At 42.7% G+C, this 15236-nt stretch overlaps 1 protein-coding gene across 2 annotated transcripts in view; it reads left to right on the forward strand.

The window, feature by feature from the left end:
• Positions 1 to 15236, forward strand: part of LOC122558306 (polycystin-1-like protein 2) — a 148883-nt gene that overhangs the window by 66102 nt on the left and 67545 nt on the right. For both annotated transcript variants that reach the window (XM_087995772.1, XM_087995774.1), the window contains exons 18-20: positions 729 to 907; positions 1075 to 1221; positions 4336 to 4535. In XM_087995772.1, coding sequence (XP_087851898.1) covers positions 729 to 907; positions 1075 to 1221; positions 4336 to 4535 — 526 coding nt within the window. The remainder of the gene's footprint in view (positions 1 to 728; positions 908 to 1074; positions 1222 to 4335; positions 4536 to 15236) is intronic.

The following is a 15236-nucleotide window of genomic DNA, read 5'->3' on the forward strand; positions in this document are numbered from 1 at the left end:
GCTGGTAAGATCCCAGTAATTGCACACTGAGAAGTTGGGTCTTTTCCTTGAAGAACTGCTGTTAGGTCAGGACTTTCAGGATTTGAGCCTTGGATCAGAAAAGGAGATTTTATAGCTTGTGCTTCCCAGAACTCCATAATAAATCATATTCTTGACACAAAAGTTGACAGCTTACAAGATTTATAATTTCTTACATTGCTCCTTGTGTGACATAATGATATCTGTTTGGAGGTGGGTATGGTTCTGTTGTTTGCAAAATTCTCCAAACGTGGGCCACTTTGGGATGGGGTCAATCTAACAGTTACCCACTGTTTTACTGGTCCCACCTACTCACCTCCCGGAGCCTGGGAGAATACTGCCTGGTGTCAGTACTTGGATGAGAATCTTAGCCATTGACATCTGGCTATGACATCATGGCAGAGCTAACAGAATTACTGCTTCTTGCCTAAACTCAATGAAAATAATGCAAGATGGATGATGCTAATGTGATAACTCAATACAATTGGAACCTGGCCACATGGATTGGCATTTGTAAATGTACAACTCAATCTCCAAATTTTTTTATACACTTATGACAACATTCCATGATTTTTGACACTAGGACCAGAAAAATTCCTCGCTTTTGGATCAATTGCAAAATTCAGCTTACTTTCCTACTCATAAAAATGTCTAAACTTCAAGTCTGACAATAAGATGCATAACACATTGCTTTATTATTATTTACTTAGGTAGTAATGATGCTGTATGGTTCAGCAGGCCAAAGTGACTCCCATCACCTGACTGATCCGAAGAAACCAGTCTTTCAACAAGGGTCAGTGGATGAGTTTCTCCTTGCTACTCCATTCCCATTGGGCAACCTCACCAGCATTAGACTGTGGCACAACAATTCAGGATCCAGTCCATCCTGGTAAATGTACTTTAGTGATTCATTCTCTAGTGCTTTCACAATCCTGTACAGCATTCTTTTACAAGGCACATCTTCTGCTGTTTTACTGTGTGCATTAAACCTGATGAAGCTTAACTTACTACAGAATGAATTCTTTTTTTAAACGGCTGAACTCTCATTAACTGCAGGTACATCAATCATGTAATCGTACAAGATCCAGAAACAGGAAAGCAATGGTACTTTTTCTGCAATTGCTGGTTAGCTGTTGATGCTGGACAATTTGTCCTTGATAAAACCTTCCATCTCGCTTCTGAGGCAGAAATGAAAGATTTCAGGTATATTCCTAACATTTCATATGAAGAGCTGTGCTTATGTTTTCCTTCCCAATGTCAGGTCTTAATCAACTAGGAGAAAGTGAGGACTGCAGGTGCTGGAGATCAGAGTTGAGGAGTGTGTTGCTGGAAAAGCACCGTCGATCAGGCAGCATCCAAAGAACTGGAAAATTGACATTTTGAGCATAAACATTTCGTCAGGAATGAGGCTTGTGGCCCAAGGGGCTGAGAGTTAAATGGGAGGGGGGTGGGGCTGGGGGAAGGTAGCTGGGAATGTGATAAGTAGATAAAGGTGGGGTGAAGGCGATAGGTCGGACAGGAGGGTGGAGCGGATAGGTGGGAAGGAAGATGGACAGATAGGACAGGTCAAGAGGATGGTGCCGAGTCGGAAGGTTGGATCTGGGATAAGTTGGGGGGAGGGGAAATGAGGAAACTGGTGAAATCCACATTGATCCCGTATGGTTGGAGGGTCCCAAGACGGAAGGTGAGGCGTACTTCCTGTAGGCATCAGGTAGTTAGGGTTTGGCGGTGGGGGAGGCCCAGGACTTACATTTCCCTGGCAGAATGGGAGGGGGAATTAAAATGTTTGGCCACAGGGCGGTGGGGGTATTTAGTGTGTGTGTCCCAAAGATGCTTTCTGAAATGTTCCGCACGTTGGCATCCTGTTTCCCCAATGTAGAGGAGAGTACATCAGGTGCAACGGACACAGTAGATGTCGCGTGTTGAAGCACCGGTAAATCTCTGTAGGATGTGGAAGGATCCTTTGGGGCCTTGGATATGGTGAGGGGGGAGGTGTGGGCGCTGGTTTTGCACTTCTTGTGGTGGCAGGGCAAGGTGCCGGGAGGGGAGGGAGGGTTGGTGAGGGGTGTGGACCTAACAAAGAAGTCGCAGAGGGCATGGTCTCTCCAGAACGCAGATATAGGTGGGGAAGGAAATATATCCCCATGGTGGGGTCCACTTGTAGGTGACAGAAATGGTGGAGGATGATGCGATATATCGGGGAGGTTGGTGAGACTCCCCTACATTGGGGAGACAGGATGCCAACGTGCGAACCTTTCAGAGAACATCTCTGAGACACACGCACTAAACAACCCAACTGCCCTGTGGCCAAACACTTTAACTCCCCCTCCCACTCTGCCAAGGACATGCAAGTCCCAGGCCTCCTCCACTGCCAAGCCCTAACTACCGGATGCCTAGAGGAAGAACACCTCATCTTTCGCCTTGGGACTCTCCAACCACACAGGATCAATGTGGATTTCACCAGTTTCCTCATTTCCCCTCCCCCCAACTTATCCCAGATCCAACCTTCCAACTCGGCACCGCGCTCTTGAACTATCTTACCTGTCCATCTTCCTTCCCACCTAGCCGCTCCACCCTCCTCTTCGACCTATCACCTTGACCCCCACCATAATCTGCCTATTGCATTCCCAGCTACCTTCTCCCAGCCCCACCTCCCTCCCATTTATCTCTCAGCCGTGGCTCACAAGCCTCATTCCTGATGAAGGGCTTATGTTTGAAATGTCAATTCTCCAGTTCCTTGAATGCTGCCTGAATAGCTGAGCTTTTCCAGCAACACACTCTTCAACTATGTCAGGTATTGGTCACTTTCTCCTAACAGTGGCCAGAGTATATTAGTTTCAGGTAGCATGCCACTGACGAGTAAGTTAACATTAGATATTCTTCCACCTATTTGGCTGTCAAGTCCAAAGGTACGTGAGACCTGAACCCAGACCTTTTAGCTCAGAGGGCTGCACCATAGTGCTGTACTGCTTTTGGTTCAAAATTCTCATCCTTGTGTTCGAATTCCTTTGTGGCTTTTCCCTTCCCTGACATTTTCTCTGCCTTACAAGTATCCCCAAAATTCTCACTTTTTATCATTCCGGTATCTTTTGAACCTTTACTTCCCTTTGCTTTCGGGTATCTCAGTCCCATGCTCTAGAATTCCCTCTCTGAATTGCTCAGCCTCTCCAGCTCATTTCCTGAATTCGCTGCTCACAATGTGGTCTCCTCTACATTCGGGAAACGAAGTGTAGACTGGGTGACCACTTCGCAGAACACCTACATTCTGTCAGCAAAAATGACCCTGAACTTCCAGTTGCCTTCCACCTCAGCACACCTTCGTGTTCTCTGGCTAATACCTCTGTCTCAGGCTTGCTGCAGTGCTCCAGTGAAGCTCAGTGCAAGCTGGAAGAACAGAACCTCATTTTATACTTGGAACTCTACAGCCTTCTGGACTCACTATCGAATTCAACAACTTTAGGGCTTGATCACCTTCCCCACGCTTTTCCCCACCTGCACACACCAAGCCTTGCTATCACATTGTCTGCTATTACACTCATCCATTGTTAACTACCAATAGTCCCCATTAACAGTTACTTATTCTCCCAGGTTGACCAATTGCTACTCCTTTGTCTGTCCAACTGTTCTTCCTTCTCTTTGGGCTCTATCCTCACCTATCCTCACTCTTTATCCCCTCCCCACCCACCTTCTGCATAAAGAATTTTTTTTTTCCCCAGTTACCATAAGTTCTGAAGAAGGGTCCCAAAACATTAACTCTGATTTTCGCCACAGATGCTGAGCTTTTCCAGAAATTTCCATTTTTGTTTCTGATTTCCAGCATCCACAATTCTTTCTATAACACTGAAAAGAAATGAAAGATAGATTGTTAAAATTAAAATTTCTCGACAGGTCCATTAACAATCAAAGAGTGAACAGATATAGTTTAATACTCAATTGAAGTATTAACTTTTTCAGCTGCTGATGGGGCTATTATTTATTATCTTTGCATTTTATAATTAGGTTAGAATTTGCACTTTTGTGCTTTTCTAGGATGTCAAGGAGGCTAGTACATTTCACAATGATCTGTGTAAAGCACTTCATAAGCAATTGTAAATCAATATTTTAATACTGACTTTGTGATGTTCCTATTTTTGCTTTTCCAACACATGAAACTTAATGTCAAATGTGTGACTATATTATGTTTGATATCACTTTGACATGGATCCAGTGACTAGTCTGTGATATTAACATAAACAACACACTTTTTTAACTTGTATTCATCTTATGATACTTTGAAAGAATTCATAACTGACACCTGTCCTGTTTGATGTGTTCCAGCAATCTGTTCTTCATAAAAACATCTGAAAGTTTCACGGATCAACATATCTGGTTTTCGATATTTGCTCGACCCCCAAGGAGCTCCTTCACCAGAGTGCAGCGGGTCTCTTGCTGCTTCTCTCTCCTCTTGTGTACGATGTTGACCAACATCATGTTCTGGGGAACAGCTGATAATGGGACTGAACAGGAGGAGCAATTGGGTAAGCAGTCTGTTGCAGTAAACTATTTAGTGGTGAAAATAAAAATAAAAGATGTCAAATAAAGCTAGGGGATGCTGCAAACATTAGGCTGTAGGCTCTGACAGGAGCTTTTGCCTGAAACGTCGATTTTCCTGCTCCTCGGATGCTGCCTGACCTGCTGGGCTTTTCCAGCACTACTCTGATCTAAACTCTGACAAGGGGTGCTACCTGAAATGTTGACCTATTTGCTCCATTCCAGATGTTGACGAATTCAAGCCAATATTTCAAGCATTTTGGGAGTTCACTTGACGGTTTTCACCTGAAGGTGCTTCCCTTTATAAATTATAGTTAAAACATTTTAAATGTTCCTCCTGTAACTTTCCAATGTACTCATTATTCATGTATTATGCAAACAATCGGGCTTAGTGGTTTACTTGGCTCTGAAGGCCAATACAAGTGAACATGGTCTTTTCTTGTTTCTATACAGGATAATCTTTCATGTTTTAAATGTATTTCATATTTGTTTAAAGAACTTTGCTTTCCAACATCAACACTAAAATACATGTGGGAATTATAGAAATGATGAATGGAAATGTGGGGTTGGTTACAAAGTGGTGCTGTAATCAAAGAGTTCAAAAGATTTAAACATGAAACTGAAGCTCTAGTAATCTAATCCAATAGTCAAGATTTGGGCTCCAGCTCATTCTTTTGCTATTATTTGTAATTTTTATTTATTGTATCATGTTTTTAAGAATTTGGTTAGGAGCTTGTTTAATGTCTCCTGAATTAGTACATTATAGGTTTTGAGCAAAATATTTTTAATCCATAACTTTGAGGAACTTTAATACCCAACCGTGCTGAGACTATGAAGCACATTCCTTTTTGAAATTTAGATTAAAGCTTTCTTTTTGCACTAAAATTAACTGATAATTTATCTCATCGCTTTGTGCAAGTTGGCGGCTGTGTTTCCCCTCTGAAAATAAATTACTGACTTCAGATTAATTCCCCGACTGTAAAATTTATTGAGATATCCTGAAGACATGGAATACACTATATAAATTAATAGTTACTCTTTAACCATCAAAGGAGCACCCTCACTGCATCAGTGAATCATCTTTGTAAAGATGACCATTGAAGGTTAAATTCAGTAAATCTGCTTTTCCATCACAGTAACAGCAAAGGTCCAATCCATGGTCATTTTGAATGAGGTATCCTAGTAACACCATTGGTGTTCTGAGTGTCATCTTACTGCAAAGTATAGGAAAGCTGGCATTTTGACTAATCATGTTGGGATAAGATTACTGAAACATAACTTTGCACTTTGCCTTTTCACTCATTAGACAGAAAAGATTTTCATTCCATTAGTAGCCTTGGCTGAGAAGATTGGGGTGAATCCAAAGAGATTATTTAAATATGTTAAAAGAATAACTAGAGAGAGAATAGAGCCCCTCAGGAGCAAAGTGCACATGCATGTTTAGAACCGCAGGAGATGGATGAGGTCCTCAATGAATATTTCTCCTCTGTGTTTACCATGGAGAAAAATGTAAAGACTTGGTGACGTGGGGAAGTTAGTGGTCATACCTTGGGGACAGTCCATATCGCAGGAGGTGTTGGACGTATTAGAATGTATGGAGCTGGATAAATCTGGCCCTGACTAGACATATCCAAGAACACTGCAAAGAGTCGAGAGAAGAAATTGTGAGGACCCTTGCTGATATTTTTTAGTGTTATCATTAGCCACGGGTGTGGTCCTGGAAGACCGGAGGGTAGCATGTGTGCCCTTATTCAAGATGAGCTACAAAGAAAAACCTGGGAACTTTAGATCAATAAGCCTAACATCTGTGGTAGGTAAGTTACTTGAGAAGATTTTGAGAGATAAAATATACATGCAGTTGGAAAGACAGGGTTTGATTGGGAGTAGTCGGCATGGCTTTGTGCATGGGAGATCATGCCTCACAAATTTGTTAGAGCTCTTTGAAGTGACAAGGAAGGATGATGAGGGCAGGGTGATAGACGTAGTCTATATGGATTTCAGTAAGGTATTTGATAAGGTTCCACATGGTAGGTTGCTCTGGAAGGTTAGATCGCATGGAATCCAGGGGGAACTGGCAAATTAGATTCACAATTGGCTTGGTGATAGAAAGCAGAGGGTAATAGTGGAAGGATGCTTGTCGGATCACAGGCCTGTGACTGGTGGAGTGCCTCAGAGGTCGGTGCTGGGCCCTCGGCTGTTGTTATCTGTATCAATGGTTTGGATGAGAATGTAGAACGCATGTTTAGTAAGTTTGCTATTGACACTAAAATAGGTGGTATCATGGATAGTGAGGAAGGTTATCAGAAATTGCAGCAGGACCTTGATCAGCTGGGGAAGTGGACTGAGAAATGTCAAGTGGAGTTTAATATAGTGAAGTGTGAAGTCTTGCATTTTGGAAAGTCAAGGTAGGAGTTTCATGGTGAATGGTAAGGCCATAAGGAGTGCAGTAGAACAGAGGAAACAGGTGCACGGTTCTCAGAAAGTGGACAAATAGACAGGGCAGTGAAGAAAGCTTCATCAGTCAGGGCATTGAATATCAAAGTTGGGAAGTTACATTGCAGTTGTACAGGATGTTGGTGAGGCCCTGCTTGGAGTATTGTGTTCAATTTTGGGCAATTTGCTATAGGAAGAATGTTATTAAACTGGAAAGAGTGCAGAAGAAATTTGCAAGGATATTGCCTGGACTCAACGGTCTGAGAGATTGGACAAGTTAGGATTTTTTTCTTTAGAGCGTAGGAGACTGTGGGGGTATCTTATAGAAGTGTATAAGATCATGAGAGGCCTGGATAGGGTGGATGCACTCAGTCTTTTTCCCAGGGTTGGGGAATCAAAGACTAAAGGGCATCAGTTTAAGGTTAGAGGGGAAAAAAATAAAAGGGAACCTGAGGAGCAACTTTTTTTATACACAGGTTGGTGTGCATATGGAATGAACTGCCAGCGGAAGTGGTTGAAGCGGTACATTAAAATATTTAAAAGACATTTGGACAAATACATGGATAAGAAAGGATTAGAAGGGTATGAGCCAAGTGCAGGGAAATGGGGTTAGCGTGGGTAGACATTTTGGTCAGCATAGACCAGTTTGGGCCAAAGGGCCTGTATGCATGCTGTTGGACCCTATAACTCTATAACTATGAATTGGATTTGAACCTAGAGACTAGAGGATGGTTGAAATTAATTGTTACAACGTGAACGTGGAAAATTAATCAAGATATTCTCTGCAGTTCATTTTTAACTGAGAAAGATTTTATCTTTTCATCAGCCTGAAAGCAATCTGGGCATTTCAACCAATTCTCTCGGAATTGTATAGGAAATCTTCAATTGTTTTAAGGAGGCACCTGTGTATACAAATCATGTCTTTCCTGACCAGGCATGGTGAATTCTCCCTCCTCTGGATAACTGAATATTTTGTCATCTTCAGCCATTCCTTGCCCTCTCGTATCTTTCATCCAATATCCAAATCAATGGATTTTCTCTGACATGATTCCAATTTACTCCATCTGATCATAGAAAGATTAGGATGAATTTTACTCTCTTTGGGTTGGATGAAGTTAGAGAGAAGTGATTATTAAACTGTGAAAGGTCTCAGTTCAGACAGCAACTCGATATCAGTCCACATGGCCTTTTCAGATTTTTAATATTATAATGAGGCTGTGTGGTTCAATTTTGTCTTTACTCATCATTTGAAATTTAACCTGGCTCCAGGAATTCTCCCAAATAAATAGAATTGAGGAACTGCTGTATCATGAGGCAAGCCCTTCAACATGTGGCTAACATGCCTGTCTGGCCAGGCTCCTGATATTGGAAACTTCTGACCGTTTTGATAATACCCAAACCTTTCCAACTGAGGTCTATAATCTCCTGTCCCAAAGAAGCATCCAGATTTCCCTAGGCCCCTGAACACTCAGTACCCAAGCCTTTTCCATCCAAACTCTGACCTCCCACCTTCCCTACGTCTTCTGGTCTCTCTCCAAGATTTTCAAGTTTTCTTTCCACTCCCAGGCTTTTGACCTTACCCCAGATCTTCCAATCTTCCCTATGTTTCCAATCTCTCTCAAGGCCTCACACCTCCTGCTGCCCAGCTCTGACCCCTCAAGCCTCTGATGGTGGCATTTGATCTCTCATACGTAGGATTTTAATGCTCCCCGCCTCAGGAATCCAAGGATCAGAGCCCATCCCACCAGGTTAGGGTTGTAACATATCTTGTCCTGTGCCCTTTTCCAGTCTGGCCCTGCCCAACTGGGCATCAAGCTTGACAATCAGGCTGATTCCCAGACTCGAGTCCTGCCAGGGTTGTGGAGTTAAGCCTTTTCTGTGCTTTGCATGCTCCCATTTGCACCTGCCAGTCAAGAAAGTTCTTAGCAGTTGTTTCAGTATAAACAATGTTATCATTGTTCTCGTGTCTTGGCACCACTACTTATGTAATCTCCTCCATCTCTATCCTTTGTCTATCTTGTTTTCCTCTTGACAACTTCATGCACAAAATGGGGTTACAAGTTCCATGTGCACATTGATGACTTCTCAGTCTGCCCTGTCTGCTGCCATTCTCAATTCCTCTATTACCCCTCTACTATCAGGCTGCTTGCCCAATAACCAGTTATGGGTGAACTTCCATTTCTTTCACTCTAACATTGGGAAGACTGAAGCCTGAAGTATTTTGCACCTGCCAAAATTTTGTACCTTTTGCCACTGGTTGGTATAGTGAACAGACCTGGGCACAAATGGACCATAAGACATAGAGCAGAAATTAGGTCATTCATCCCATTGAGTCTGCCCCACTATTCAATCACGGCTAATAAGTTTCTCAACCCCATTTTCCTGCTTTCCCCCAGTAACCCATCGTCCTCAAACGTTCCTCATATGTTAAGCTTTTCATTCCAGGGACCGTTCTTGTAAACCTTCTCTGAACACACTCCAGGACCAGTACATCCTTCCTGAGGTATAGAACCCAAAACTGTTCATAATACTCTAAATGTGGCCTGACCAGAACCTTATAGAGCCTCACAAATACAACCCTGGTTTTATTTTCAAGTCCTCTCAAAATAAATACCATCATTGCATTGACCATCCTAACTCCTGATTCAACTTGCAAGTTTACCTTGAGAGAATCCTGGACTAGAACGCTCAAGTTTCTTTGCACTTCAGACTTCTGTATTTTCTCCCCATTTGGAAAATAGTCCATGCCTCTATTCTTCCTACCAAACTACATGACCTCACACTTTCGCATGTTGTACTCCAGTTGCCACTTCTTTGCCCATTCTCCTAACCTGTCCAAAGTGTCTCTGCAGCCTCCCTGCCTCCTCAATGCAACCTGTCTCTCTACCTATCGTTGTATCTACAAACTTAGTCAGAATGCACTCAGTTCCTTCATCTATTTCATTAATGTATAAAGTGAAAAGTTGTGGTCCCTACACTGAGCCTTGTAGAACAACATTGTCACCAGCTGCCATCCTAGGAAAGATCCTTTTATCCGCACTCACTGCATTCTGGCAGATAACCAGGCTTCTATCCATGATAGCATCTTGCCTCTAACACCATGGGCCCTTGTCTTACTCAACAGCCTCTTGTGCAGCACCTTGTCAAAGGAATAATATATTGCCCTCGGAGGGAGGACAAAATAGGTTTGTAATAATTATATCTGGACTTCAGGGGTTACATTATGAGGAGTGTTTAGGCCTAGAATCTAGAAGATTAAAAGGTGATCCGATTAAAGACTTCAAGATACTAATAGGAAAAGACATGGTATATAAAGATAAACTATGTTATTAGGGAAGCAATAGCCTCGTGGTATTATCTTTGAGGAGAAAGTGAGGTCTGCAGATGCTGGAGATCAGAGCTGAAAATGTGTTGCTGGAAAAGCGCAGCAGGTCAGGCAGCATCCAGGGAACAGGGGAATCGACGTTTCAGGCATAAGCCCTTCTTCAGGAAACTGTTTCCTGAAGAAGGGCTTATGCCTGAAACGTCGATTCTCCTGTTCCCTGGATGCTGCCTGACCTGCTGCGCTTTTCCAGCAACACATTTTCAGCCCTAGTGGTATTATCGCTGTACTGTTAATCCAGAGAAATAGGGTAATATTCTGAGGACCTCAGTTGTAATCCCGGCAGATGGTAGAATTGTAATTCAATTTTTAAAAATCTGAAATTAAGAGTCTAATTAATGACCAGGAATCCACTGTCGATTGTTGGAAAAACCCATCTGGTTCACAATTATCCTTTAAGGATGGGAACTGATCCTTACCTGATCTGGCCTCCATGTGACTCCACAGCAATGTGTTTGACTCTTAACTGTCTTTTGAACAAGTAGGGATGGGCAATAAATGCTACCCTAGCCATGAATGAATGAAAAAGATCCACTGGTTTGAGGTTCTAGAACTAGTTGAACTAGTCTAAAAATTAGGGCCAGACCACTCAGGAAAGGTAGGCAAAAGTGAGGACTGCAGATGCTGGAAATCAGAGTCTAGATCAGAGTGGTGCTGGGAAAGCACAGCCGGTCAGGCAGCATCCGAGGGAAAAGTGTTAGGAAGCATCTCTGTAGACAAAGGCTGATAAAAGTTAGCAATAATTGGAACTTTCTTTCACAAACCAGTTGACGTTAGGTCAGTTATAGGGTTATACAGCACAGAAATTGACCCCACAGTCCAACTCGTCTGGGCTTCCCAATCATCCTAATCATACCTAGCCCCATTTGCCAGCACTTGGCCCATATCCCTCTAAAACCTTCCCATTTATATACCCATCCAGATGCCGTTTAAATGTTGTAATGGTACTCGCCTCCATCACTTCCTCTGCAGCTTGTTCCATACACATACCACCCTCTGCGTGTAAAAGTTTCCCCTCAGGTCCTTTTATATGTAATATATTTTGATTAAGAAAAAAATAGATTTTTAAATATTACAACAAATACAAAACAATGCAATTCAAAACAGTACAAAAATAGTACAAAACTAAACCCAAATAATAAAAAAACTTCCCCAGCCCACCCTCCTATACGAATGTATAAACATATATAGAGAAGTATAAAATTAAAAAAAAACGTAAACTAGCTATTTAACTAACTAAATAAATACCTAACAACAAACAAATAAATAGTAATACCTCAGCCCAGCCAAACAAAATACTCATACATTCACAGTTCCTTCTCCCTGGTTATTGGACTCATGAAACACAATCGTTATGGCTATATAAAAGCCCTTGTTAGTGTGGCAGATAAATCTGTGTCCAAGTATTTCAAAAAGGATTGCCATGTCTTGTAAAAATTCTCAGTTTTGTGGTGTACCATATTTGTGAGGGGAATATGCTCCATAACAATCTTCCGCCAACTTGACAGGCCTGGGGGGTTTTCTGATGTCCAACCTAGCAAGGTATTCTTCCTTGCACAGAACGTAAGAATATTGAAAAGTTTTTCCTTATGCGAGTCTGCAGGAAATACAATGGGTAGACCCAAAAGGAGAGAAATAGGGTCCTTCTCCACCCCTACACCTAAAATCCTCTCCATTGCACCCACCACAGCACTCCAATACGTTTGAAGCCTGTCACAAGACCAAAGACAATGGGTAAGAGTACCCGTACAGACCTTGCACTTGGGACATGCTGTACTCTTAGCCCATAGTACCCCTGTTTCTATGTCAGATTTGTAGGGATCAGTCAAAAGTGTGGTCTTTTTTTGACTAAAATCCCTAACTTGAAAAAAACGAAAGAGGTCTCTATTAGGTAACTCGTACTTCCGTACTAACTGATCAAAGGGCATCATTACATCTCCCTCAAATAAATCACCCATGCAAGATATACCCCTAGCTGCCCAATGTTTAAATCCTTGCAGCTCGGCGAACAGAACCACAACAATGATTTGATTAAATGGTGTACCTGGAATATCAAGGGAAGTCACTCACCAATTAAGAGGAAGAAGGTACTCTTGAGTCTTAGAAAGGAGAAGATGGATATTGCTTTGTGACAGGAGACACATTTGGATGACAAGGGACACCTGAAATTACAGCAGAATGGCTTTGACCAAGTTTATTTTTCATCATTTAATACCAGAAGTAGGGGAGTGGCTATACTGGTAAGGAAAATTCTCACACTTAAGTTGTTGGAATGTGTTAAAAGACACATACGGGAGGTTTGTAATTCTTAAAGCCTTGATAAATGGGGAAGAATATGGCATTTTAAATGTTTATTGTCCCCCAGCTCATCCTCTTAAAGTTTTGGTCGATGCTTTTTCTAAACAGATAAGTCTCAAGTCTCAGTACATCATTATAAGGGGAGATTTCAACTGCCTCATGGACCCCACAGTAGACAGGTTGCCTAAAGGTCCCTCGATACCCTCACAAACTAAACAGTTATTGGGTTTGTATGGGGAATTAAGGTTGGTGGACGTCTGGAGGTGTCTCCACCCTACAGGTAGGGATTTCATGTTTTTCTCCAATCCGCACAGATGTCACACGAGGATTGATTTTTTTCTCACCCCTGCGGTAACCCTGGATCTATCTGGTGACATCCTGTATGATTGGTAATATTGCCATCTCTGATCATGCTCCAGTGTACCTCATGGTTAAAATTAAGGATGTTACAGTGGATTCAAGTACTGGCGAATGGACCCCTTTATTCTCATGGACAGCAAGTTTGTGGAGTATTTCTCTCGGGAATTTCAGGCATTCCCAGACATCAACATAGGCTCAGTTGATAGCTCATCTGTTCTCTGGGAAACTGCCAAAGCTTATGCCAGAGGGTTAGTTATTTCATATTCCACAAGTAGGAAGCGGCAGAAGGGTGAGCAGCAACGTCTCCTTGAAGCACGGTTGAAGGCAGCCGAGAAGGCCTACTTTGACAGACCCTTGTTGGTCAAACTACAGAGGATTACGACACTGCGGTCTACCCTAAATTCCATGCTCATGCAGATGGCAAAGAAGGAGCTGGCTTTTACAAAGCAAAGGTTATACGAGCATGGTGACAAGCCAGGCAAATACTTAGCATACCTTGCCAGAAAGAGAGGTGCCCCACAAACCATTACAGCGATTAGGGAAGGGTCTGGGAACCTAACATGTGATTCTAAAAAGATTAATGTGGCGTTCCAGAGATTCTACTCTAAGTTATATCAGTCTGAGAATTGTGAGGAGGGGCAGGCCAAAATGGAATCCTTTTTTAGAGATCTGAAGCTCCCGGGTGTGACTCCCGAACAACAGTCCTTTCTCAATGCCCCATTATCAGAGCAAGAAGTGCAGGAAGCTGTGAGGTAGTTTCAGAGTGGAAAGGACTTCCCAGTGAATTCTATAAGGAATTTATAGTATACTGTCAGGCCCAATGCTGAATATGTTTAATGATTCATACAGTCATTTTTGTCTCCCACCATCTCAGAGAGGCCAATATTTCACTTATCCTTAAAAAAGGGAAGACTGTGCTTCATACAGGCCCATCTCGCTCTTAAATGAGGACTTTAAGATCCTCTCTAAGGCTCTTGCATTAAGGCTGAAGACTGTATTACCCTCTATTATTAAAGAGGATCAGACGGGTTTCATAAAGGGTTGCAGATCCTCCAATAACATTAGGAGGCTGCTTAATGTAATTCAAGCATGCCAACAGCAGTCAATACAGGGATTGGTGATTTCTTTAGATGCAGAGAAGGCATCTGACCGAGTTGAGTGGCCGTACCTTTTCTATACTCTAGACCGGTTTGGTCTGGGCGAAGTTTTCATAAGATGGGTAAAGGTTCTCTACAGTGTACCTCTCGCTGCGGTCATTACCAACGGGATACGATCAAGCAATTTTAATTTTAATATTACTAGGGGCAGCTAGCAGGGCTATCCCCTTTCACCATTACTTTTTACGTTGGTGATTGAACCGTTGGCAGAGGCCATTCGTGGGGATCTCAATATATCAACTCCAGAAATGCGGTCAAAATTACATAAGATCTCGCTGTATGCAGACGATGTTCTAATTTTCTTGACAAATCCAGCAGTCTCAGTGCCTTGCCTGATACAATACATTCACGCGTTTGGCGCTTTTTCAGGGTATAAGATTAATTTTGCTAAATCAGAGGCTATGCCTATGGGTGGTCTTACGAAAGAGTTGGCCCTTGAGAGTGACTATAGATTCCCATTTAAGTGGTCACGGGGGGGGGGGGGGGTTTGTGTATTTGGGCATATTCATTACTCCAGTTCTGGATTGGCTGTTCAAAGCCAATTTTACTCAATTATTTGAAAAAATTAAACAAGATCTCCAAAGATGGGATGCACTTCCAGTCTCATGAGAGAAAGTGAGGGCTGCAGATGCTGGAGATCAGAGCTGAAAATGTGTTGCTGGAAAAGCGCAGCAGGTCAGGCAGCATCCAAGGAACAGGAGAATCGACGTTTCGGGCATAAGCCCTTCTTCAGGAATGAGGAAAGTGTGTCTAGCAGACTAAGATAAAAGGTAGGGAGGAGGGACTTGGGGGAGGGGCTTTGGAAATGCGATAGGTGGAGGGAGGTTAAGGTGAGGGTGATAGGCCGGAGTGGGGTGGGGGCGGAGAGGTCAGGAAGATGATTGCAGGTTAGGAAGGCGGTGCTGAGTTCGAGGGATTTGACTGAGACAAGGTGGGAGGAGGGGAAATGAGGAAACTGGAGAAATCTGAGTTAAATGTTTGTTTCGCTTGCCCTATAATGGTAGTGTTGTCCAAATCAAATTCATGTTGCTTGTCGTCTGCGTGTGTGACGACAGGGC

Source organism: Chiloscyllium plagiosum, unplaced genomic scaffold (genome assembly GCF_037043375.1).
Source record: "Chiloscyllium plagiosum isolate Xiang-an unplaced genomic scaffold, Cpla_swu_hap1 HiC_scaffold_17, whole genome shotgun sequence".
NCBI classification, from domain to species: Eukaryota; Metazoa; Chordata; class Chondrichthyes; order Orectolobiformes; family Hemiscylliidae; genus Chiloscyllium; species Chiloscyllium plagiosum.